The following is a 25,029-nucleotide window of genomic DNA, read 5'->3' on the forward strand; positions in this document are numbered from 1 at the left end:
GTCATCCTTTCCACCATGTACTCTGCCTCTAAGACAGGACCTTCTGATACAAGGTCCTTTCAATCATCCAAATCTAATTTCTCTGAGACTGACTGCATGGAGATTGAACGCTTGATTCTATCAAAGCGTGGCTTCTCCGAGTCAGTCATTGATACTTTAATACAGGCACGAAAGCCTGTTACCAGGAAAATCTACCACAAGATATGAATTAAATATCTTTATTGATGTGAATCCAAGAATTACTCATGGAGTAAGGTTAGGATTCCTAGAATATTGCCTTTTCTCCAAGAGGGCTTGGACAAAGGATTATCAGCTAGTTCCTTAAAGGGACAGATTTCTGCTCTGTCTATTCTTTTGCACAAGCGTCTGGCAGAGGTTCCAGACGTCCAGGCATTTTGCCAGGCTTTGGTTAGAATTAAGCCTGTGTTTAAACCTGTTGCTCCCCCGTGGAGCTTAAACTTGGTTCTTAAAGTTCTTCAAGGAGTTCCGTTGGAACCCCTTCATTCCATTGATATTAAACTTTTATCTTGGAAAGTTCTGTTTTTGATGGCTATTTCCTCGGCTCGGAGAGTCTCTGAGCTATCTGCCTTACAATGTGATTCTCCTTTATCTGATTTTTCATGCAGATAAGGTAGTCCTGCGTACCAAACCTGGGTTTTTACCTAAGGTGGTTTCTAACAAGAATATCAATCAAGAGATTGTTGTTCCATCATTGTGTCCTAATCCTTCTTCAAAGAAGGAACGTCTTTTACATAATCTGGACGTAGTCCGTGCCTTGAAGTTTTACTTACAAGCTACTAAAGATTTTCGTCAAACATCTACCCTGTTTGTCGTTTACTCTGGACAGAGGAGAGGTCAAAAAGCTTCGGCAACCTCTCTTTCCTTTTGGCTTCGGAGCATAATACGCCTAGCCTATGAGACTGCTGGACAGCAGCCCCCTGAAAGGATTACAGCTCATTCTACTAGAGCTGTGGCTTCCACCTGGGCCTTTAAAAATGAGGCCTCTGTTGAACAGATTTGCAAGGCCGCAACTTGGTCTTCGCTTCACACTTTTTCCAAATTTTCCAAATTTTATACTTTTGCTTCTTCAGAGGCTGTTTTTGGGAGAAAGGTTCTTCAGGCAGTGGTTCCTTCCGCTTAATCCTGCCTTGTCCCTCCCATCATCCGTGTACTTTAGCTTTGGTATTGGTATCCCATAAGTAATGGATGATCCGTGGACTGGATACACTTAACAAGAGAAAACATAATTTATGCTTACCTGATAAATTTATTTCTCTTGTAGTGTATCCAGTCTACGGCCCGCCCTGTCCTTTTAAGGCAGGTCTAAATTTTAATTAAACTACAGTCACCACTGCACCCTATGGTTTCTCCTTTCTCTGTTTGTTTTCGGTCGAATGACTGGATATGACAGTTAGGGGAGGAGCTATATAGCAGCTCTGCTGTGGGTGATCCTCTTGCAACTTCCTGTTGGGAAGGAGAATATCCCATAAGTAATGGATGATCCGTGGACTGGATACACTACAAGAGAAATAAATTTATCAGGTAAGCATAAATTATGTTTTTAAGCTTGCAATATACACCACTGTTATTTTTTTATTTTATTTTTTGAAAGTATCCTCTTTTTATTTTACTAAGATGTTTTTTAGATTTATGCTAAAGTCTATCACCTAGATTACATGTTTGTGTGCTCGTCTTTTAACGCTAAATATATGGGGCGCAATCAAATATACGGCGCAGGTTTCGGCACAAGCATGGGAACCCGTGCCGCCCGTAATTTCACCTCGCACATCGGGGTGTTACATATACTGCGCCGTTAGATGATAAACTGGCATAAGTAGGACAAACTGGCGATCTTCCGAAATGTGCGCAAATACACATTTTAGTCATCGCAAGTAACTTACGCCAGTATTTTGTACACGGAAAGTCTCAATAAAGAGTAGTTTTATGCAAATTAGGCTAACACTCGTAAAAATGAACCACAAATTCATATAAAAATGCGACACGTAATTACGCTATTCAAAATTCATATATAAACCCATGCGCAGCCGCCATTTTCTTCAGTGTGTTTCGATGGTTCGTTGAGCTACAGCACACTACACTGGAGGGGAGGATTAGTGAGAGTAGAGAGAGACGCGCAAACAGGGGACTTAGTTAGGTTGCATTGTTGTTTGATTAAGCTTGTACACTTACACATATTTTTACATATTGCACACATTGTGCATACATACATATACAAATACACCACACTTTTTTTTTCTAACACCTCACACATTTTATTGAATTTTACAGTGTGATAGGCTGAGTGTTTGGTTGTAATTGTGTGTGATTGAACTGGGAGTGAGTGTGAGTGTGTGAGTGTGTGTAGTGTGAGGATGGCAGGGAGAGGTAGGGCGGAGGGGAGGAGGGGAGAGGAGTAGCAGTGAGAGGAGTATTGTAGAGGACAGGAGGAGCAGTGGGGTCCCCGTCAGGGAGTAAGTGGAGTGGGGAGAGGGAGAGCTAGAAGGGATGATGGGAGGGGAGATGCCTGAGAGTGCCAGAGACCAGGCACATCTAGGAGAGGAACAGATGTTAAAGGGGGATTTGTAATTTAGTGTAGGGTAGGGCTTTTTTATTTTGTTAGGGGGATTAGATTAGGTATAATTAGTTTAAAAATCTTGTAATTTGTTTATTATTTTCTGTAATTTAGTGTTTTGTTTTTGTGTACTTTAGATAATTTAATTTAATTGTATTTAATTGCATTTAATTTAGGGAATTAATTTAATTATAGTGTAGTGTTAGGTGTAATTGTAACTTAGGTTAGGTTTTATTTTACAGGTACTTTTGTATTTATTTTAGCTAGGTAGTTATTAAATAGTTAATAACTATTTAATAACTATTGTACCTAGTTAAAATAAATACAAAGTTGCCTGTAAAATAAAAATAAACCCTAAGGTAGCTACAATGTAACTATTAGTTATATTGTTGCTAGCTTAGGGTTTATTTTATAGGTAAGTATTTAGTTTTAAATAGGAATAATTTAGTTAATGATATGAATTTTATTTAGATTTATTTAAATTATATTTAAGTTAGGGGGGTTAGGGTTAGGGTTAGACTTAGATTTAGGGGTTAATAACTTTAGTATAGTGGCGGCGACGTTGGGGGCGGCAGATTAGCGTTTAATAAGTGTAGGTAGATAGTGGCGACATTGGGGGCGGCAGATTAGGGGTTAATAAATATAATGTAGGTGTCGGCGATGTTGGGGGTAGCAGATTAGGGGTTCATAAATATAATGTAGGTGGCGGCGGTGTCCGGAGCGGCAGATTAGGGGTTAATAATATAATGCAGGCGTCGGCGATGTCTGGGGCAGCAGATTAGGGGTTAATAAGTGTAAGATTAGGGGTGTTTAGACTCGGGGTTCATGTTAGGGTGTTAGGTGTAAACATAACTTTTATATCCCCATAGGAATCAATGGGGCTGCGTTAGGGAGTTTTACGCTGCTTTTTGGCAGGTGTTAGACTTTTTTTCAGCCGGCTCTCACCGTTGATTCCTATGGGGAAATCGTGCACGAGCACGTTACACCAGCTCACCGCTAATGTAAGCAGTGCTGGTATTGGAGTGCGGTAATGAGCAAAATTTTGTTCAACGCTCACTTCTTGTCTGGTTTGTAAAAACCCGTAATACCAGCGCTGTCTGTGAGCAGTGAGCATAAACTGCTCGTTAGCACCGCACAGCCTCTAACGCAAAACTCCTAATCTAGGTGTTAGGTTTTATTTCACAGGTAAGTATTTAGTTTTAAATAGGTATTATTTAGTTAATAATTGTAAATTTAATTTCAATCTAATTTCATTATGTTAAAGTTAGGGGGGTAGGTTTAGGGGTTAATATAGTTTAATTTAGGTTGTTGTGATGTGGGGGGCTGGTGGTTTAGGGGTTAATAGGTTTATTTAGTGGTAGTGATGTGGGAGGCCAGAGGTTTAGGGGTTAATAACTTTATTTAGTTGCAGCGATGTTGGGGAGTGGAGGAATAGGGGTTAATAACTTTAATATAGTTGTGGCGATGTTGGGGTGCAGCGGAATAGGGGTTAATAACTTTAGTATAGTGGCGGCGATATCGGGAGTGGCAGATTAGGGGTTAATCATTTTATTTAGGTGGTGGCGATATCGGGAGCGGCAGATTAGGGGTTAATAACTGTAGGCAGGCGTCGGTGATATCAGGAGTAGCAAATTAGGGGTGTTTAGACTTAGGGTTTATGTTAGGGTGTTAGGTTTAAACTGTATTTTTTTTTCCCATAGACATCAATGGGGCTGCGTTACGGAGCTTTTGTTTCTGTGATCAGAGGTGTTAGACTTCTTTTTTACCGGATCTCCCCATTGATGTCTATGGGGAAAGTGTGCACCGCTTGTTTTGGGTGCAGTATGGAGCTTAAAATCTCCATATCGCACGCGCAAGCAGGGTTTTTAAAAACTTGCAATGGCAGCACTATAGGAATTAAATAACGCAACTTTTGTTGCATTCGTTAATTTCCCTATAGCTGTATGAGAATAATATACAGTTTAGATGTTTGTTCTTGAATGAAATGTTATATATGAATGTTACATTTAATTTACTAAAATACATTTGTTTTGCAAATATGAAATGCAGAGTTATCACTAAACATTAAGGGGCCTATTCATTAAAGTGCGTGCGGACATGATACGATTTAGCGTATCATGTCCGCCGCACATCGATAAGCATATGCTGTCGGCATTTATCATTGCACAAGCAGTCCTGGTAAACTGTTATGGAGCAGCGGTTTGTAGACCGCTGCTTCATAACTGCTGTTTCCGGCGAGCCTGAAGGCTCACGCGGAAACAAGGGCATCAGGGGCCATTCTGAGCTTGATAATTTGGCCCCTAAGAACTTTGTGTACTAAGAATATTCACCCATCACTAATATTTACTAGTCACAATAAACATTCATGGTTCAGATACACTGAGGTTTTATTTTATGAGACTTCACATTGTTCTTAAAGAATTTAGTTGTGAGTAAACTTCTCTAACATATTTGTCGGCTTCCAGGAAGCTTCTTCAGTAGAAGCTCCAGTGCGGTCAGACGATAAAGACATTCAGGATATGCTTCTGAGAACAATAGCGGGCAAGCTGGTGAGACAAGAGCTATTAATGCAGATTCGTACCTACACACTACTTGATGCTTACAATAAACTTCAGGTATTTCATTCTACAGCAAACTGCATGCTTTGCAAGAAGGTGCTTATATAAAAGGGTTATGGAAAGGTTAATATTCGTGTTTGCATACGAGAGGGCAGCATTTACACAGTAAATACACACTATAACATTTTATTAAATATGAATATGACACAAATATGTTTTTACATGTTTTCATCTACTTAACTGCAAAGGGCTCCAATGCACTTGTATATATGTCTATATATGTGTACATACTGTATGTATTTATGTATTTATATGTGTATATATGTCTATACTGTATGTATTTATGTGTTTATATGAGTATATATGTCTGTAAATACATATATACACATATAAATACATAAATAAATATTATGTACACACATATGAACATTTATATATATATATATATATATATATATATACACACACGCATACATACATATATATATATATCTTTAGAAATGTATATGTATGTATCTCTATGTTAAAGCCCTTTGCAGCCTTTTTTTTCTAATATCTGAAACCTCATATCTTTGAGCTCCTATGACTTTTTTTATGCTATTTTATTTAATTAACTTTTATTAAACAGTGTTATTATGTGTGCAACTGTACCGTGTAATGTATATTTATTAGACAGTGTTATTATGTGTGCAACTGTACCGTGTAATGTATATTTATTAGACAGTGTTATTATGTGTGTAACTGTACTGTGTAATGTATATTTATTAGATAGTGTTATTATGTGTGTAACTGTACTGTGTAATGTATATTTATTAGATAGTGTTATTATGTGTGTAACTGTACTGTGTAATGTATATTTATTATATAGTTTTATTATGAGTGTAACTGTACTGTGTAATGTATATTTATTAGATAGTGTTATTATGTGTGTAACTGTACTGTGTAATGTATATTTATTAGATAGTGTTATTATGAGTGTGACAGTACTGCGTAATGTATATTTATTAGATGGTGTAATTATGAGTGTAACTGTACTGTGTAATGTATATTTATTAGATACTGTTTTTATGAGTGTGACTGTACTGTGTAATGTATATTTATTAGATAGTGTTATTATGTGTGTAATTGTACTGTGTAATGTATATTTATTAGACGGTGTTATTATGTGTGTAACTGTACTGTGTAATGTATATTTATTAGATGGTGTTATTATGTGTGTAACTGTACTGTATAATGTATATTTATTAGATAGTGTTATTATGAGTGTAACTGTACTGTGTAATGTATATTTATTAGATAGTGTTATTATGTGTGTAACTGTACTGTGTAATGTATATTTATTAGACAGTGTTATTATTTGTGTAACTGTACTGTGTAATGTATATTTATTAGACAGTGTTATTATGTGTGTAACTGTACTGTATAATGTATATTTATTAGACAGTGTTATTATGTGTGTAACTATACTGTGTAATGTATAGTTATTAGATAGTGTTATTATGTGTGTAACTGTACTGTGTAATGTATATTTATTAGATAGTTTTATTATGTGTGTAACTGTACTGTGTAATGTATATTTATTAGATGGTGTTATTATGTGTGTAACTGTACTGTGTAATGTATATTTATTAGACAGTGTTATTATTTGTGTAACTGTACTGTGTAATGTATATTTATTAGACAGTGTTATTATGTGTGTAACTGTTCTGTATAATGTATATGTATTAGACAGTGTTATTATGTGTGTAACTATACTGTGTAATGTATATTTATTAGATAGTGTTATTATGTGTGTAACTGTACTGTGTAATGTATATTTATTAGATAGTGTTATTATGAGTGCAACTGTACTGTGTAATGTATATTTATTAGATATTGTTATTATGTGTGTAACTGTACTGTGTAATGTATATTTATTAGATAGTGTTATTATGAGTGTAACTGTACTGTGTAATGTATATTTATTAGATGGTGTTATTATGTGTGCAACTGTACTGTGTAATGTATATTTATTAAATAGTGTTATAATGTGTGCAACTGTACTGTGTAATGTATATTTATTAGATAGTGTTATTATGTGTGTAACTGTACTGTGTAATGTATATTTATTAGATAGTGTTATTATGTGTGCAACTGTACTGTGTAATGTATATTTATTAGATAGTGTTATTATGTGTGCAACTGTACTGTGTAATGTATATTTATTAGATAGTGTTATTATGTGTGTAATTGTACTGTGTAATGTATGTTTATTAGATGGTGTTATTAAGTGTGCAACTGTACTGTGTAATGTATATTTATTAAATAGTGTTATTATGTGTGCAACTGTACTGTGTAATGTATATTTATTAGATAGTGTTATTATGTGTGCAACTGTACTGTGTAATGTATATTTATTAGATAGTGTTATTATGAGTGTAACTGTACTGTGTAATGTATATTTATTAGATAGTGTTATTATGTGTGCAACTGTACTGTGTAATGTATATTTATTAGATAGTGTTATTATGTGTGTAACTGTACTGTGTAATGTATATTTATTAGATAGTGTTATTATGTGTGTAACTGTACTGTGTAATGTATATTTATTAGACAGTGTTATTATGTGTGTAACTGTACTGTGTAATGTATATTTATTAGATAGTGTTATTATGTGTGTAACTGTACTGTGTAATGTATATTTATTAGATAGTGTTATTATAAGTGTAACTGTGCTGTACAAGGTCTTTTTATAAAACAGTGTTACTATGAATGTAACTGTACTGTGTAATGTATTGTTATTAGATAGTGTTGTTATTATTATAAGTATAAGTGAACTGTACAATGTTTTTTTTTTGTTAAATATTTTTATTTCTTTTTAAAGACATGATGAGTCCACGGATTTCATCCTTACTTGTGGGATATTCACCTCCTGGTCAGCAGGGGAGGCAAAGAGCACCACAGCAGAGCTGTTAAATAGCTCCTCCCTTCCCCCCACTCCAGTCATTCTCTTTGCCTACGTTAGTGATAGGAAGAGGTAAAGTGAGGTGTTAGAAAAGATTCTTCAATCAAGAGTTTATTATTTTTAAAGTAGTGCCAGAGTGTGCTGCTTTGTTCTAGGGTGTAGCCGTAGTCCATATCAGACTCTACAGGAGAGCTTTTGGTGGCTTTAAAGCAATGGGAACTTGTGGGACATAATTCTTACTGCGGCTCCCATACACAATTTGCTGCCCTGCTTGTAAAAGTCTGAGGGAAGAGAATATACTCAGTACTTTTTCTGTTCCACAGGCCAATGTGAGGATGAGGACCTCGCAAGCCGGGTGGACTGCCCTCCTGCCGGGCTGATTTCTGAGGTAAGTGCTAAATTCTTTTTTCTGCTAAATGATATGCTGCAGGGAAAAAGCATACACTGGAATATTTAGCAAACTATATACCCTCTATTGGACACTAGATAACTCTGGCCCTAAGAGGGAGGGGGACAGTTTATCTGGCAGGACATGCAGGCACTGAAGGACGCGGGGAAGTGGCTCTGTTTTTATTATAATCTAGCACTTTTGCAGCTCCCAAAGACTTATTTTACTTTCAACCGTCTGGGAGGTTTCTCCTTACACGTTAGGGAATATGTAGGGTAGGTGCAGTGCTAGCTCCGTTGGCTTTATTTAGGTTAGTGGCCAACCGAGAGATCGTTTGTTCAGATTTATGTTTGTACTTTTCATTTGTAAAGATGCGGCTGCTGTTTAGTTTTTGCCGCCCGGAGTTTGTCTGGAGACGCCACGATGGGCGGGGCTAAGTTACGCGCCATTGTTGCGCATTCTTTGTCTCCTTCCCGGGTGGTTAGGGTGACAGTTTTTCTGGGCACCGGAAACCTACTCTGCTGTGTTGTGATTATGCAGCGGAGAGGTTTCTATCTTTCAGGAACGTCTTTATGCTTTGCTATGCTGCACTAGACGTCTGGGAACATGAGCAGTGCCTCTATGCAGAGGATAGGCTTCTATTCTTTTACACTAATATTCAGTGCTGCTGATACCTTCTCTGCTGCGAGGTAAACATAGGCAGCAGAGAGGATTATCATAATCAGTATGAGTTTAAGTGCTCTGGATAACTTTTGGCTGCTTTGAAGCTCATACAGCAGAGAGACTTTACTCTAAGTACGGATCAAGCATACTGAGTAGATAAAGACATAAATGGTCTGATGCCTTCTCTGCTGTGTTGTTTAATATAGCAGAGAGGCTTTCACGCAATACCTAATTATCTTTGAGTAGTCAAAACAACTACTATTTATTTATGGTTATGTTTTCATTCGTTGTCTAAATGAATCCCTACAAAGTTTATATGGGGTCTTGAGATCTTTATATCTCTTCAAGACTCTTTTTGTGTTAAAGATATAAATGGGGTTTTTAACTCTTAAAGAGACAGTACAAACATTTTGTTACTTATTCAGGATCTAAGAATCCTTTTCTCCTCATTAATGGCATGTACAATGTAAAGGAACTGGGTCAGAACTTTTTCTTTTATCATTTAAAGTCACGGTAACAGTTTTTATTTAAAAAAAAAATGAATAAGGAGGTTATTCTTGGTACGTCTTGACACTTCGGTGATTTGACTAAAGTCTCCATGTATTATGAGATTTTTTGTTTTTTTAATAAAAAAAAAAAAAAAGTGAATAAGGAGGTTATTCTTGGTACGTCTTGATACTTCGGTGATTTGACTAAAGTCTCCATGCATTATGAGATTTTTTGTTTTTTAAAAAAAAAAAAAAAATATATAAAAAAAAAAAAAAAAAGAATTTTTCAGAGCCGATATTGCCTTGGATGTTTTGAAGCTTTCAGGCAATGTTCATTATTTATGCAGACTTCCCCTCAAGTGTCCTAAAATCTTAGCGTCCATTCATCCAGTACCCTACGCTTCCTTTTTGACTCCTATTGGGGTTATCTTGCTAGACATCGTTGCCATCTGGGCTTGTCAGGTGTGTTGTCGACTTTTCCCCTGCTGCAGGGAGAGCGCAAGAGGAAGAATAAATATTCAGTGAGTGAGGTTTCTGTCACTGTAGACTACTTGTTTAGAGGTTTCCTCCAAGTTACATGAGGAAGGGGATACTTCGGTGGTAAAATTCCTGGCGGTATGATTCCTCGCGCTGATACTGAAGTAGTATCTTCAGGTTTAAGCTAACTCTGCTCCGGTTATTACTAAGGAGTTTTTTTAGCTACTCTGGAACGACATTTCGGTCATTGTTTAGTTGTTCTGGTACCAAGAAGAGGTACTAAGAGATGTAAGTGAATGGGTATTACCCTTTTATTCACATTTTCTATATTGACTGAGCGGTTTTTAGTAGAAGACCTCTCAAGGAGTCTTGGAAGACAATTCCATAATGACCAGGAGACTTCTATCCCTATAGAGGATAGCTATTCCCTTTCAGGATCCCATAGATATTGGGGTAGTGGGTTTGTTCCAGGTTAGTATTACTACCTTTTATGGCAGCATACTAGCTCATACGTTATCTGGTTCTCTTCAGACAGATAGTGCCTAGGACATATAGCTCAGCATACTAGGACACTGTGGATGAGCTCTGTAGCAACCCAAGGGTTGCAGGTTTGGTCTCCAGTAAGGTCAATAACATGAGCAGCGCCTTGAGACCCTTATGGGTGTTTTACCGTGCTTTACAGGTACCCAATATATATATATATATATATTTTTTTATCTGCAACCAGATAGAGGCTGTGTTCTTTTCATTAGGTGGGAGTCCTCTCCCCCCTGGGAGTGATATCTCCAGTTCAAGAACAGGTTCTGAGATTTATTTCAATCTTGTTGTGATTCCTAAATAGGAGGGAACCTTCAGACTAATTTTAGATTTATGCAATCTAAGACATTACCGTCCTTCTAGGTGGAATCTATTGGTACCATAGTTTAAAGGACGGTATCTGCATGTTCCCATCTATGGGATCATCGCAAGTTCCTATGGTTTGCCTTTCTGGACAAATATTTTTAGTTTGTGGCGCTTCTTTAGTTCTTGCCACAGTTTTCAGAATTTCCATGATGCATTGCAGCGCCATATTTAGATGACATCCTATTCCAGGCGACTTTGTTACAACAAACTGGTTCACTCTCGGACATGAGTTATCCTTCCTGCGTTCTCTTGAGTGGAAGGTATTTCAAAGGGTTCCTGAGTCCTAAGTTTAAGGTAATTTCTGGGACCTATGTTAGATTCTCCATCAATAAGGCCTTTTCTGATAGAAGTCAGGAAGTCAAGGATTATTGATACTTGTCTTGTTCTTCCGTATTCTCTTTGGACCCTCAGTCTATGGAGGTATTCGGGCTGATGGTGGTAATGGACATCATCCTGTTTGTTCGGTTCCATCTCAGACTATCTGAAGATTAACCATGATCATTCAATGGAGCAGAGATTATACGGATTTGTCTCTGTGAATACTGTATCAGGAGACAAAGGATTCTCTTTCATGGTGGTTATCTCTGTATCATCTCTTCCAGGGAACCTTCTCTCGCAGACTTTCTTGGATGATTGTGACCACAGACACTAGCCTTCTAGGGTGAGGAGAAGTCTGGAGTTTCCTAAAGGTTCAGAGAGGTTGGACTCAGTCAGAGTCTGTTCTTCTTATAATCATTCTGGACCTGAGAGCGATCTTCGATGCTCTTCTGGTCTGGCCTCAGTTAGCCTCAGTCCAGTTTATTAGATTCCAGTTGGACATTATAACTTCAGTGGCTTACATCTATCATCAGGGAGGAACGTGGATTTTTTTAGAGATGACAGAGGTAACCAAAATATTCCAGTGGGCGGAGGTCTACTCTTGTTTTATATCGGCGATCCATATCCCAGGGTGGACGTCTGAAAGGCGGATTTTCTGAGCAGGTAGACTTTTTATCCAGGGGAGTGGGAACTCCATCCGGAAGTGTTCTCCAATCTGATTCTCAAGTGGGGTCAGTCAGAATTGGATCTACCGAGATACGGGTCGAGGTCCAGGGACCTCTAGACGGAACTGATAGATGCTCTGGCGGTCCCTTGGACCTTCAGTCTAACATACTTATTGTCTCTGTTTGCTCTTCCTCGGGTAATTGCTTGAATCAAGCAGGAGAGGGCTTCGGTGATCCTTATGGCACCGGCCGGGCCTCACAGGATTGATATGCGGATCTGGTGGAGACTGGAGATGACATCTCTATCTCCTTGGAGACTCCCATTGAGGAACGATCTTCTGATTCAGGGGCTCTTCCTTCACCCAAATCTAGATTCTCTGAAGCCGACTGCTTGGAGATTGAATGCCTAATTTTATCTAGGCAGGGATTTTCTGATTCGGTCATAGATGCCATGATTCAGGCTTGTAAGCCTGTGACTAGAAAGATTTACCATAAGATATGGCATAAATATCTTTATTGGTGTGAATCCAAGGGCTACTCATGGAGTAGAGTTAGGATTCCTAGAATTTTGTCCTTTCTCCAAGAAGGATTGGAGAAGGGTTTATCGGCTTAAGTTCCCTTAAGGGGATCTCTGCCTTGTCTATTTTGCTACATAAACGTCTGGCAGTTGTCCCAGATGTTCAATCCTTTTGTCAGGCTTTGGTTGGAATCAGGCCTGTATTTAAACCAATTACTCATCCATGGAGTCTGAATTTAGTTCTCAAAGTTCTTCAAGGGGTTCCGTTTGAGCCTATGCTTTCCTTAGATATTAAGTCGTTATCTTGGAAAGTTTTGTTTCTTGTTGCCATTTCTTTAGCTCAAAGAGTGTCTTGCAACAGACAATAGGATTTTTTCAACCTTAATTCTGATTGGCTGATAAAATTCTATCAGCCAATCGGAATCTAAGGGACGCCATCTTGGATGACGTCATTTAAAGGAACCTTCATTCCAAATAAGTCGTCGATTGAAGAGGATGCTTCGCGTCGGATGTCTTGAAGATGGAGCCGCTCCTCGCCGGATGGATGAAGATAGAAAATGCCGTCTGGGTGAAGACTTCTGCAGGCTTGGAGGAAGACTTCGGTCGCTTGGATGAAGACTTCTGCCGGCTTCTTGGAGGATGGATGTCGGATCTTCAAATCTGTAAGTGAATCTTCTGGAGTTTGTGTTAGGATTTTTTAAGGGTGTATGGGGTGGGTTTTATTTTTAGGTTAGGGCTTTGGGCAGCAATTGAGCTAAATGCCCTTTTAAGGTCAATGCCCATCCAAATGCCCTTTTCAGGGCAATGCGGAGCTTAGGTTTTTTTAGATTAGGTTTTTATTTGGGGGGTTGGTTGTGTGGGTGGTGGGTTTTACTGTTGGGGGATATTTGTATTTTTTTTACAGGTAAAAGAGCTGATTTCTTTGGGGCAATGCCCCGCAAAAGGCCCTTTTAAGGGCTATTGGTAGTTTATTGTAGGTTAGGTTTTTTATTTTTATTTTGGGGGGGCTTTTTTATTTTCATAGGGCCCTTAGATTAGGTGTAATTAGTTTAAATCTTTGATAATTTTTTTTTTTTTTTGTAACTTATTGTTTATTTTTTTATGTTACTTAGTGTTTGTTATTTTTTGTAACTTAGTTGTTAGTTTTTTGTAACTTAGTAATTTTTTAGTCTAGATTTTAATTATTTGAGTAGGGTTAGGTGTTTAAATATATAATAGTTAATTTTATTTGTAGTTTAATGTAATTTTAGTATAAAAGTTAGGGTAGATTAATTATTAATTTAATATCATTTAATGTAATTTTAGTATAAAAGTTAGGGTAGATTAATTATTAATTTAATATAGTTTAATGTAATTTTAGTATAAAAGTTAGGGTAGATTAATTAATAGTTTAATATAGTTTAATGTAATTTTAGTATAACAGTTAGGGTAGATTAATTAATAGTTTGATATAGTTTAATTTAAATCTAAAGGTAAATTTAAATTTATTATAAGATAGGGATGAGTTAATATTTGATATAAAGTTAGCGGGTTGTTAAGTTTAGGGGTTAATAGCTTAATTTAGTTTATGGCGATGTGGGGGGCTAGCGGTTTAGGGGTTAATAGGTTTAGTAAGTGCTAGTGATGTGGGAGGCCAGGGGTTTAGGGGTTAATAACTTTTATTTAGGTGGCGGGGGTGTCAGGAGCGGCAGATTAGGGGTTAATAAGTATAATGTAGTTGGCGGCGGGGTAGGGGGCAGCAGATTAGGGGTGTTTAGACTTGGGGTACATGTTAGGGTGTTAGGTGTAAACATAAATTTTTTTCTCCCATAGGAATCAATGGGATATCGGGCAGCAGCAAACATAAGCTTTCGCTGCTTTCAGACTCCCATTGATTCCTATGGCATCCGCCACCTCCAGGGCGGCGGATTGAAAACCAGGTACGCTGGGCCCGAATAGTGCCGAGCGTACCTGGTAGATATTTTTTAACTTGCAAAAGTAGTCAGATAGTGCCGAAATTGCATTCAGAACATCTGTAGTGACGTAAGCATCAATTTGTGTTAGACTGAAACCGGCGGATCGTATGTTACGTCACAGATTTCTACTTTTGCCGGTCTGTAGGCTTTGATAAATAAGGCGAATCAAGCTCTCCACAATTTTGCTGTGGAATTCCAGCATATTTGCAGTTAACGGCTTGATAAATAGGCCCCATAGTCTCAGTAGCGGGGCTCTTATTCTACACTGCAATGGTGGGTGCTCATTTAGTAAGACTACTGTGGGTGTTAATGTAAAGTTTTGTTCAGTGAGTTTTTGGAGAATGTTTTCTATGCTACGCCAGAAGGGGGCTAATTTATTGCAGTGCCACCACATGTCTAGACATTTGTTGATGGGGAGCCAGTGCAGGTTCTTCAGGTGTTTGGTGATGTGGCATTGACAAGGGATGTCGAGGATTAGTCTGGCCGAGGCATTCTGGATGTGCTGTAGTCTCTTTTGGAGCTTGATGGTGGAGCCGGTGTAGAGTGCATTGCCGTAGTCCAGTCGGCTGCTGATGAGGGCGTGGGTGACAGTCTTCCTGGTCTCAGTTGGGATCCATTTGAAGATCTTTCGCAGCAGGTGAAGTGTGTGGAAGCATGCAGAGGAGATGGCGTTGATTTGTCAGTCCATGGAGAGCGATGAGTCCAGGATGGCACCTAGATTTTGTGCATGGCCGGTGGGGGTTGGAGGGTGTCCTAGGGCTGTGGGCCACCAGGAGTTATTCCAGGCGGATGTGGTGGGACCAAGGAGGAGGACTTCGGTCTTGTCTGCGTTCAGCTTTAGGCAGTTGTAGCTCATCCAGGTGGCGACTGCTGTCAGCCCTTCGTGGACGTTTCTCTTGGTGGTGGTGGGGTCACTGGTGAGTGAGATGATTAGCTGGGTGTCATCGGAGTAGGAGACGATGTTGAGGTCATGTCGTCGGGCAATGGCGGCGAGAGGGGCCATGTAGATGTTGAATAGGGTGGGGCTCAGCGAAGAGCCCCACCCTACCCTCCCAAGAACTCTATATTTGGAAAGACCGGTGTGAGTGGGGAGGTTGGTGTGGAGAGGATCGGGTTTGTCTTGAGCAAGCAGTCCCAGGTGTTAAAAATATGCCTGTATAGGGGGGGAGAATTACATAGGGGTGTACGTCTGTGCTTGGGAAGCCAACAGAGGGAACCCGGTGTGGGAGATTTGAGGAGTTGGGAATCCAGGGCTATCCAGGCCTTGGACTGTCCTCTACAATGCCAGTCAAGTATCCTCTGTACAACTGTTGCCGGATAATAGGTGTGTATGTTTGGTAGACTTAAGCCCCCATTATGTAAAGATCTAAACATTGTATTTTTATTAATTTGAGGTCGGGTTTTGCCCCAAAGGAAAGAGTTAAAAACAATATGAAAACACTAGGATAACATAAAAGTTGTGATAACCAGTTATAAATACAACCTGTGTGTTTTCATATTGTTTTTAATAAAACTCAGTTGTATTTATAACTGGTTATCACAAATTTTATGTTATCCTAGTGGAGCTGAATCACTCTGAGAATCATTTGGGAACGCATTGTCGTTTGCGTATATTTCTCATTACATCCTTGGGCTCCCTCATACCACATTGAAATACATCACTGTGATCCCGACTTTGGAACCTTTACAGCGAGAGGATAGCTATCTGGACAGCTATTAATAGTCCAGAGTGCTTTTGTGGCACTTCTCAAGTGCCCAGCTTCTAGTAAGTACATTTCATTATGTGCGTGATTATGTGCGTGAAGTCCTAACATCACTGATATCGCACTATTGTGGTGCCTTCTTTTTTTTCTTCTACCACTTCACAGATTCCTGCTTTTTGTGCCATACAGCTTTTTGAAGAAGTTTTGCAGCCATCCACTTCCCTTCATTTTGGCATCACTATATAATTCACTGCACAAGTCTGCACCTCCTTGGGACTGATCTGGGACATTATCACTATACAACATAGTGATCATGTTGGTTTTTCACATTATCATTAAGGATATTGTTTATTATATGTCTTGCGTTGTTTGATACTAATATTTTGCTAGGTTATGACATGCTATTTGTATATATTATACAATCTTATCTTTTACACTGATGTTTTTGAATCATATCACTTATACTGGTTCTCTCACTTATTAGTGATACTGATTTCACTTTTTTTATACTAGGCATTGTGGTCATTCATTGGACCACATATCATTAGTATATTAGTACCCCTGTTTGTGATTATTGTAGCACGAGTTATTGATACACTATTTATTTATTGCATCTGGTGGCGCCTCTTAACATTATCATTATATTATTCTATATATTTATTAGATAGTGTTATTATGTGTGTAACTGTACTGTGTAATGTATATTTATTAGATAGTGTTATTATGTGTGTAACTTACAGTGTAATGTATATTTATTAGACAGGGTTATTATAAGTGTAACTGTACTGTGCAATGTATATTTATTAGATTTGTTATTATGAGTGTAACTGTACTGTGTAATGTATATTTATTAGGTAGTGTTATTATGTGTGTAACTGTATTGTGTAATGTATATTTATTAGATAGTGTTATTATGTGTGTAACTGTACTGTGTAATGTATATTTATTAGATAGTGTTATTATGTGCGTAACTATACTGTGTAATGTATATTTATTAGATAGTGTTATTATGTGTGTAACTGTACTGTGTAATGTATATTTATTAGATAGTGTTATTATGTGTGTAACTGTACTGTGTAATGTATATTTATTAGATAGTGTTATTATGAGTGTAACTGTACTGTGTAATGTATATTTATTAGATAGTGTTATTATGTGTTTAACTGTACTGTGTAATGTATATTTATTAGATAGTGTTATTATGAGTGTAACAGTACTGTGTAATGTATATTTATTAGATAGTGTTATTATAAGTGTAACTGTACTGTGTAAGGTATATTTATTAGATAGTGTTATTATGAGTGTAACTGTACTATGTAATGTATATGTATTAGATAGTGTTATTATGTGTGTAACTGTACTGTGTAATCTATATTTATTAAATAGTGTTATAATGAGTGTAACTGTGTAATGTATTGTTATTAGATAGTGTTATTATGTGTGTAACTGTACTGTGTAATGTATTGTTATTAGATAGTGTTATTATAAGTATAACTGTACTGTGTAATGTATTGTTATTAGATAGTGTTATTATGAGTGTAACTGTACTGTGTAATGTATATTTATCAGATGGTGTTATTATGTGTGTAACCATACTGTGTAATGTATATTTATTAGATAGTGTTATTATGAGTGTAACTGTACTGTGTAATGTATAATTATTAGATGGTGTTATTATGAGTGTAACTGTACTGTATAATGTATTTTTATTAGACAGGGTTATTATAAGTGTAACTGTACTGTGTAATGTATAATTATTAGATGGTGTTATTATGAGTGTAACTGTACTGTGTAATGTATATTTATTAGATGGTGTTATTATGAGTGTAACTGTACTGTGTAATGTATATTTATTAGATGGTGTTATTATGAGTGTAACTGTACTGTGTAATGTATATTTATTAGATGGTGTTATTATGAGTGTAACTGTACTGTGTAATGTATATTTATTAGATGGTGTTATTATGAGTGTAACTGTACTGTGTAATGTATTGTTAATAGATAGTGTTATTATAAGTGTAACTGTACTGTGCAATGTATATTTATTAGATGGTGTTATTATGAGTGTAACTGTACTGTGTAATATATTGTTATTAGATAGTGTTATTATGTGTGTAACTGTACTGTATAATGTATATTTATTAGACAGGGTTATTATGAGTGTAACTGTACTGTGTAATGTATATTTATTAGATGTGTTATTATGAGTGCAACTGTACTGTGTAATGTATATTTATTAGATGGTGTTATTATGTGTGTAACTGTACTGTGTAATGTATATTTATTAGATAGTGTTATTATGTGTGTAACTGTACTGTGTAATGTATGTTTATTAGATGGTGATATTAAGTGTGCAACTGTACTGTGTAATGTATATTTATTAGATGGTGTTATTATGTGTGTAACTGTACTGTGTAATGCATATTTATTAGATAGTGTTATTATAAGTGTAACTGTAATGTGTAATGTATATTTATTAGATAGTGTTATTATGTGTGTAACTGTACTGTGTAATGTATATTTATTAGACAGTGTTATTATAAGTGTAACTGTACTGTGAAATGTATATTTATTAGAAAGGGTTATGAGTGTAACTGTAATGTGTAATGTATATTTATTAGATAGTGTTATTATGTGTGTAACTGTACTGTGTAATGTATATTTATTAGACAGTGTTATTATGTGTGTAACTGTACTGTGTAATGTATATTTATTAGATAGTGTTATTATGTGTGTAACTGTACTGTGTAATGTATATTTATTAGATAGTGTTATTATGTGTGTAACTGTACTGTGTAATGTATATTTATTAGATGGTGTTATTATGTATGTAACTGTACTGTGTAATGTATATTTATTAGACAGTGTTATTATGTGTGTAACTGTACTGTGTAATGTATATTTATTAGATAGTGTTATTATGTGTGTAACTGTACTGTGTAATGTATATTTATTAGATAGTGTTATTATGTGTGTAACTGTACTGTGTAATGTATATTTATTAGACAGGGTTATTATAAGTGTAACTGTACTGTGAAATGTATATTTATTAGAAAGGGTTATGAGTGTAACTGTACTGTACTGTTTTGTGCAACTTTTTAGTTGAGCGTAACAGTTAACCAGAGCCCTGAAGTTGCGCTAACCTGTAATATGCGCTCTTTTTCTGTGCAAAGAGCCACAAAATACCCCTTATCGCTTGCGCACAACAGCTTGCGCGCCACTCATAATCTAGCACTAAATATGACATTTTCTCGCTGTCTTTACAGGTTGACAACTGTGTTGGGGAAGTTCAGAAAATACTAAAGAACATTCAGTCGTGCTCAGGAAAGGCAGCTGCTGAAGAGACGGCTAAAGCAATGGAACAGCGACAAATAGAGAAACTTGTTGCTTTCTTTAAAAAGTCCCATAATGAAGAAGAGATGCAGGGCGTACAGTTGTCCTTGAGTGACATGAAACAGCAGATTAAAGAGGAACATTATACATTAACTGAGCAGCTGGTAATGGTGTCACTAACAAACTCCCATTTTATCTAAATGTCTTATCTACAGATTCCCAGCAGCTTATATTAAACATTATTATACTTGATTTATAAAGCGCAACATATTCCGCAGCGCTGTCCATGGATAAACTGATATAAGTAATTATGCGAACAGACAAAATTTGACAAACAAATACATGAGGAATTTAGGGTTCTATTCCCGTGGGAACTTACATTCTAGTATCTCCAAACGCAATGTACTGTTAACTCCTCAAATAAAACTTCATTTAAACTGGGGTATATTCCAGCCCCAACAACATATTGTTCCAGTAGCCATTGATTCAGCATCATCAGAAAAAGTACTTTGGCTTCAATATTTCACATTCATTTAGTTTAGAAAAACACATCAAATAATTTACAATAAAAAACCTATTCCAATAAAAAAAAAGATTTTACACATGATTCTGAGCATCCAAGCCTCATGTTTTTGTCAAGTAAAAGTTACGGTTAGCTCCATATCATTCAGATACGTTTTTATCACTCAGCTCTCATCTGAAAAATATTGTGTCCTTTTTTTCCTTAAAGTTAAAGACTTTGGCCGACATACTTTACATATTCTGTTTTTAGTTGCAAGTTAAAGACAAGATACTGTTGCAAGAACTGATGAAGTCAGGAAGTCGTAACATGGATCATGTAGTCTGCTGCGTACTCTCACAGACGCACCTGCGCCAGATGGTTGTGCTCCTACAGCAAGCGTTCAAGGCTCAAACACACAATAAGGAGACGTGGTCACATGGAACAAGGCTGTATGAGGATACAATGGTAAAGTGATTATTATTTGTGCATCAGTCAATCAGTATCAACAGCATCAGAATAATGTAAATAAGATGGTAAAGTGATTATTATTTGTGCATCAGTCAAATAGTATCAACAGCACTCAGTAATGTAAATAAGATGATTTATTAGGAAATATGACAAATGTAATGGTATTAATAATAACATCATTTATTTGTAAAGTGCCATTAAATTAGGTAGCGCTGGCTGCATAATTAAGGGAACTCAAGGACAATGATACAAAACGAGAAGCTCAGATACGTTTAAACAAAGCAAATGAATACAGGAGGGGACTACTTTGAAGAGCTTATAATCTACAGGGATATATTATACTACAAAGCAAACAAGAGACAAAACCTCAAACCGTATGTAGTGATCAGATATGTAGTGTATGTAGGGATCAGACGTGTACTGTATGTAGGGATCAGACGTGTACTGTATGTAGGGATCAGACGTGTACTGTATGTAGGGATCAGACGTGTACTGTATGTAGGGATCATCAGACGTGTACTGTATGTAGGGATCATCAGACGTGTACTGTATGTAGGGATCATCAGACGTGTACTGTATGTAGGGATCATCAGATGTGTACTGTATGTAGGGATCATCAGACGTGTACTGTATGTAGGGATCATCAGACGTGTACTGTATGTAGGGATCATCAGACGTGTACTGTATGTAGGGATCCGACGTATACTGTATGTAGGGATCATCAGACGTGTACTGTATGTAGGGATCCGACGTGTACTGTATGTAGGGATCCGACGTGTACTGTATGTAGGGATCCGACGTGTACTGTATGTAGGGATCCGACGTGTACTGTATGTAGGGATCCGACGTGTACTGTATGTAGGGATCCGACGTGTACTGTATGTAGGGATCCGACGTGTACTGTATGTAGGGATCCGACGTGTACTGTATGTAGGGATCAGACGTGTACTGTATGTAGTGATCAGACGTGTACTGTATGTAGTGATCAGACGTGTACTGTATGTAGTGATCAGACATGTACTGTATGTAGTGATCAGACATGTACTGTATGTAGGGATCAGACATGTACTGTATGTAGGGATCAGACATGTACTGTATGTAGGGATCAGACATGTACTGTATGTAGGGATCAGACATGTACTGTATGTAGGGATCAGACATGTACTGTATGTAGTGATCAGACATGTACTGTATGTAGGGATCAGACATGTACTGTATGTAGGGATCAGACATGTACTGTATGTAGGGATCAGACATGTACTGTATGTAGGGATCAGACATGTAGTGTATGTAGGGATCAGACATGTAGTGTATGTAGGGATCAGACATGTACTGTATGTAGGGATCAGACATGTAGTGTATGTAGGGATCAGACATGTACTGTATGTAGGGATCAGACATGTACTGTATGTAGTGATCAGACATGTAGTGTATGTAGGGATCAGACATGTAGTGTATGTAGGGATCAGACATGTACTGTATGTAGTGATCAGACATGTAGTGTATGTAGGGATCAGACATGTAGTGTATGTAGGGATCAGACATGTAGTGTATGTAGGGATCAGACATGTACTGTATGTAGTGATCAGACATGTAGTGTATGTAGGGATCAGACATGTACTGTATGTAGGGATCAGACATGTACTGTATGTAGGGATCAGACATGTACTGTATGTAGGGATCAGACATGTAGTGTATGTAGGGATCAGACATGTACTGTATGTAGGGATCAGACATGTACTGTATGTAGGGATCAGACATGTACTGTATGTAGGGATCAGACATGTACTGTATGTAGGGATCAGACATGTACTGTATGTAGGGATCAGACATGTACTGTATGTAGGGATCAGACATGTACTGTATGTAGGGATCAGACATGTACTGTATGTAGGGATCAGACATGTACTGTATGTAGGGATCAGACATGTACTGTATGTAGGGATCAGACATGTACTGTATTTAGAGCAATGCCAGTTCTAACCACAGTTTATTTTAAGGGACATTGTCAAGAAGACATCTTGAATTTGCTGAAGAATAAGTCAGAAGCTATAGAGTCACTGCTGGACTTACATCACATCGTACAAAAGATGCAGCTGCGAGAACATCAGTTGGAGGAAATAGCCAGTGGGTTAAAAGAATATTGCTGTGATAAGGTAACTGTGCAGGCATACAGCATCAGACCTCAGTTTTATTATAAAAAATAGCGTCTGCTGTCTTAACTGAGCAGTATACGGCTGTCATGTTTGTTTGCTTCCTAAAGAAATAAACGCTAGATAAAATGCTTAGTCTGAGAATAAGATGTAGATGTATTTTATAAAGTTTCATTAGCTGTTTAAATATTGACAAAATAAGTGTAAAGCTCAAGCTCCGTATGTTTCCAGCGAGCCTTCAGTCTAAAGACCACTGATCCATAACCTGTCTGCCTGCTCTGAGGCCATGGACAGAAATCAACCCGATCAAAGACAATTGGGTTGATTGACACCCCCTGCTAGCGGCCAATCTGCAGGGGGCGGCATTGCACCAGCAGTTCTTGTGAACTGCTGGTGCAATGATAAATGCAGACAGCTTATGCTATCGGCATTTATCGATTTGCAGCGGACATGATGCGCTACATCGTATCATGTTCGCTCGCACTATGATAAATATGCCCCTATGTTTCTATAAAACAATAGGAGCTGTCATGTTGTAACTTAGGTTACCTTCTCTGCTGTGGCCAATAAGAGACAGTTATAAATAGGTCACTAGAGTGTGCAGCCAATGGCTGTGTGGAATATAACAGTGTTCTGCACTTCCATTTCTAACAGGAACTGAAATGCTCACAATTTCAGAATGGAATTACAGGAACAAGGGACAAAATAAATAATAAAAAGTGAATTGCAGATTTATTTTTATAAATGTGATTTATCATTTTATATCATCTCAAAGTGTTTAATGTCCCTTTAACAGGCATCCCAACCTGCAAAAACGAACTAAACTTATCATTAAAGTAGCTTCCCACTAAAGTCACATTAAAAAAAGTAGCTTTATTGCACAACCACATACAACAAACCTATTTTGCAGTGATCGTACGCTTGTTGAATGCTCAAATATTTTAGAATACAAAGTTTAATTACGTGCAGTAAATAAGGTAGTATTTGTTCTTTTATTTTAATAAAATCAGTGGGGTCTTTTTGGTTACTGGTGCATGCTTTGAGGGTTCTATAACGTCCCAGCAACTAAAGGCATTCCTTAAAGAAACACTTTCCTGGATTTGGGCCACATTGGATCGTACTACTTGGAGTTTCAGGGAGATTGCATTCCATTTGCTGCCATCAGGGAGCCGCTATTACAATCAGGGAGACTCCCTGAACTTCAGGGAGAGTTGGGATGTCTGCTTTAATATATCTCGTTTCTCATGAAGTAGAAATGCCTAGGCAGATAGACTGCTAGTAATCTAGACCCATGTAGTAGGAAATTTCAGTGGGTGAGTAGGATATAGGGCTTTTGTCCTAGGATTGAATGTAATAGTAATATTTTCCCTTTACTAGCCAGCTATACTGATGGATTTCCATCCTTGCACCTGGATATATTCTATTCCAGTTGAAAATCACTTGCAATAGAATACACTGCATACGGCTAGATTTAGAGTTGGTAAAGACCCGCGTAGCTAACGCTCCTTTTTTTTCCCCCGCACCTTTTAAATAACGCTGGTATTGAGAGTTCTCTGAAGGGCTGCGTTGGGATCCAAAAAAGGGAGCGTACAGGCATATTTACCGCCACTTCAACTCTCAATACCAGCGTTGCTTACGGTAGCGGCTAGCTGGAAAAACGTGCTCGTGCACGATTCCCCCATAGGAAACAATGGGGCAGTTTGGGCTGAAAAAAAACCTAACACCTGCAAAAAAGCAGCGTTCAGCTCCTAACGCAGCCCCATTGTTTCCTATGGGGAAACACTTCCTAAGTCTGCACCTAACACCCTAACATGAACCCCGAGTCTAAACACCCCTAACCTTACACGTATTAACCCCTAATCTGCTGACCCCGTTATCGCTGACCCCTGCATTATATAATTAACCCCTATTCTGCCGCTCCGTACACTGCCGCAACCTACATACCTATGTACCCCTAATCTGCTGCCCCTAACATCGCCGACACCTATATTATATTTAATAACCCCTAATCTGCCCCCCCAACGTCGCCGCTACCTTACCTACAATTATTAACCCCTAATCTGCCGACCGGAGCTCGCCGCTACTCTAATAAATGTATTAACCCCTAATCTGCCCTCCCTAACATCGCCGACACCTAACTTCATTAACCTCTAATCTGCTGACCGGACCTCGCCGCTACTCTAATAAATGTATTAACCCCTAAAGCTAAGTCTAACCCTAACCCTAACACCCCCCTAAGTTAAATATAATTTTATTCTTACAAAATAAATTAACTCTTATTAACTAAAGTATTCCTATTTAAAGCTAAATACTTACCTGTAAAATAAACCCTAATATAGCTACAATATAACTAATAATTATATTGTAGCTATTTTAGAATTTATATTTATTTTACAGGCAACTTTGTATTTATTTTAACTAG

General features: G+C 37.5%; 1 protein-coding gene across 1 annotated transcript in view; it reads left to right on the forward strand.

Annotated features, from left to right (window-relative positions):
* The window catches only part of LOC128638168 (uncharacterized), a gene marked incomplete in the record, with an annotated part of 174,028 nt that overhangs the window by 45,121 nt on the left and 103,878 nt on the right, over nucleotides 1-25,029 (forward strand). The window contains 4 exon segments of the mRNA XM_053690032.1: nucleotides 5,038-5,187; nucleotides 19,418-19,648; nucleotides 20,257-20,451; nucleotides 22,455-22,610. Of these exon segments, the coding sequence (XP_053546007.1) occupies nucleotides 5,038-5,187; nucleotides 19,418-19,648; nucleotides 20,257-20,451; nucleotides 22,455-22,610 (732 nt within the window).

This window comes from Bombina bombina, chromosome 8 (genome assembly GCF_027579735.1).
Source record: "Bombina bombina isolate aBomBom1 chromosome 8, aBomBom1.pri, whole genome shotgun sequence".
In the NCBI taxonomy this organism is placed as follows: Eukaryota; Metazoa; Chordata; class Amphibia; order Anura; family Bombinatoridae; genus Bombina; species Bombina bombina.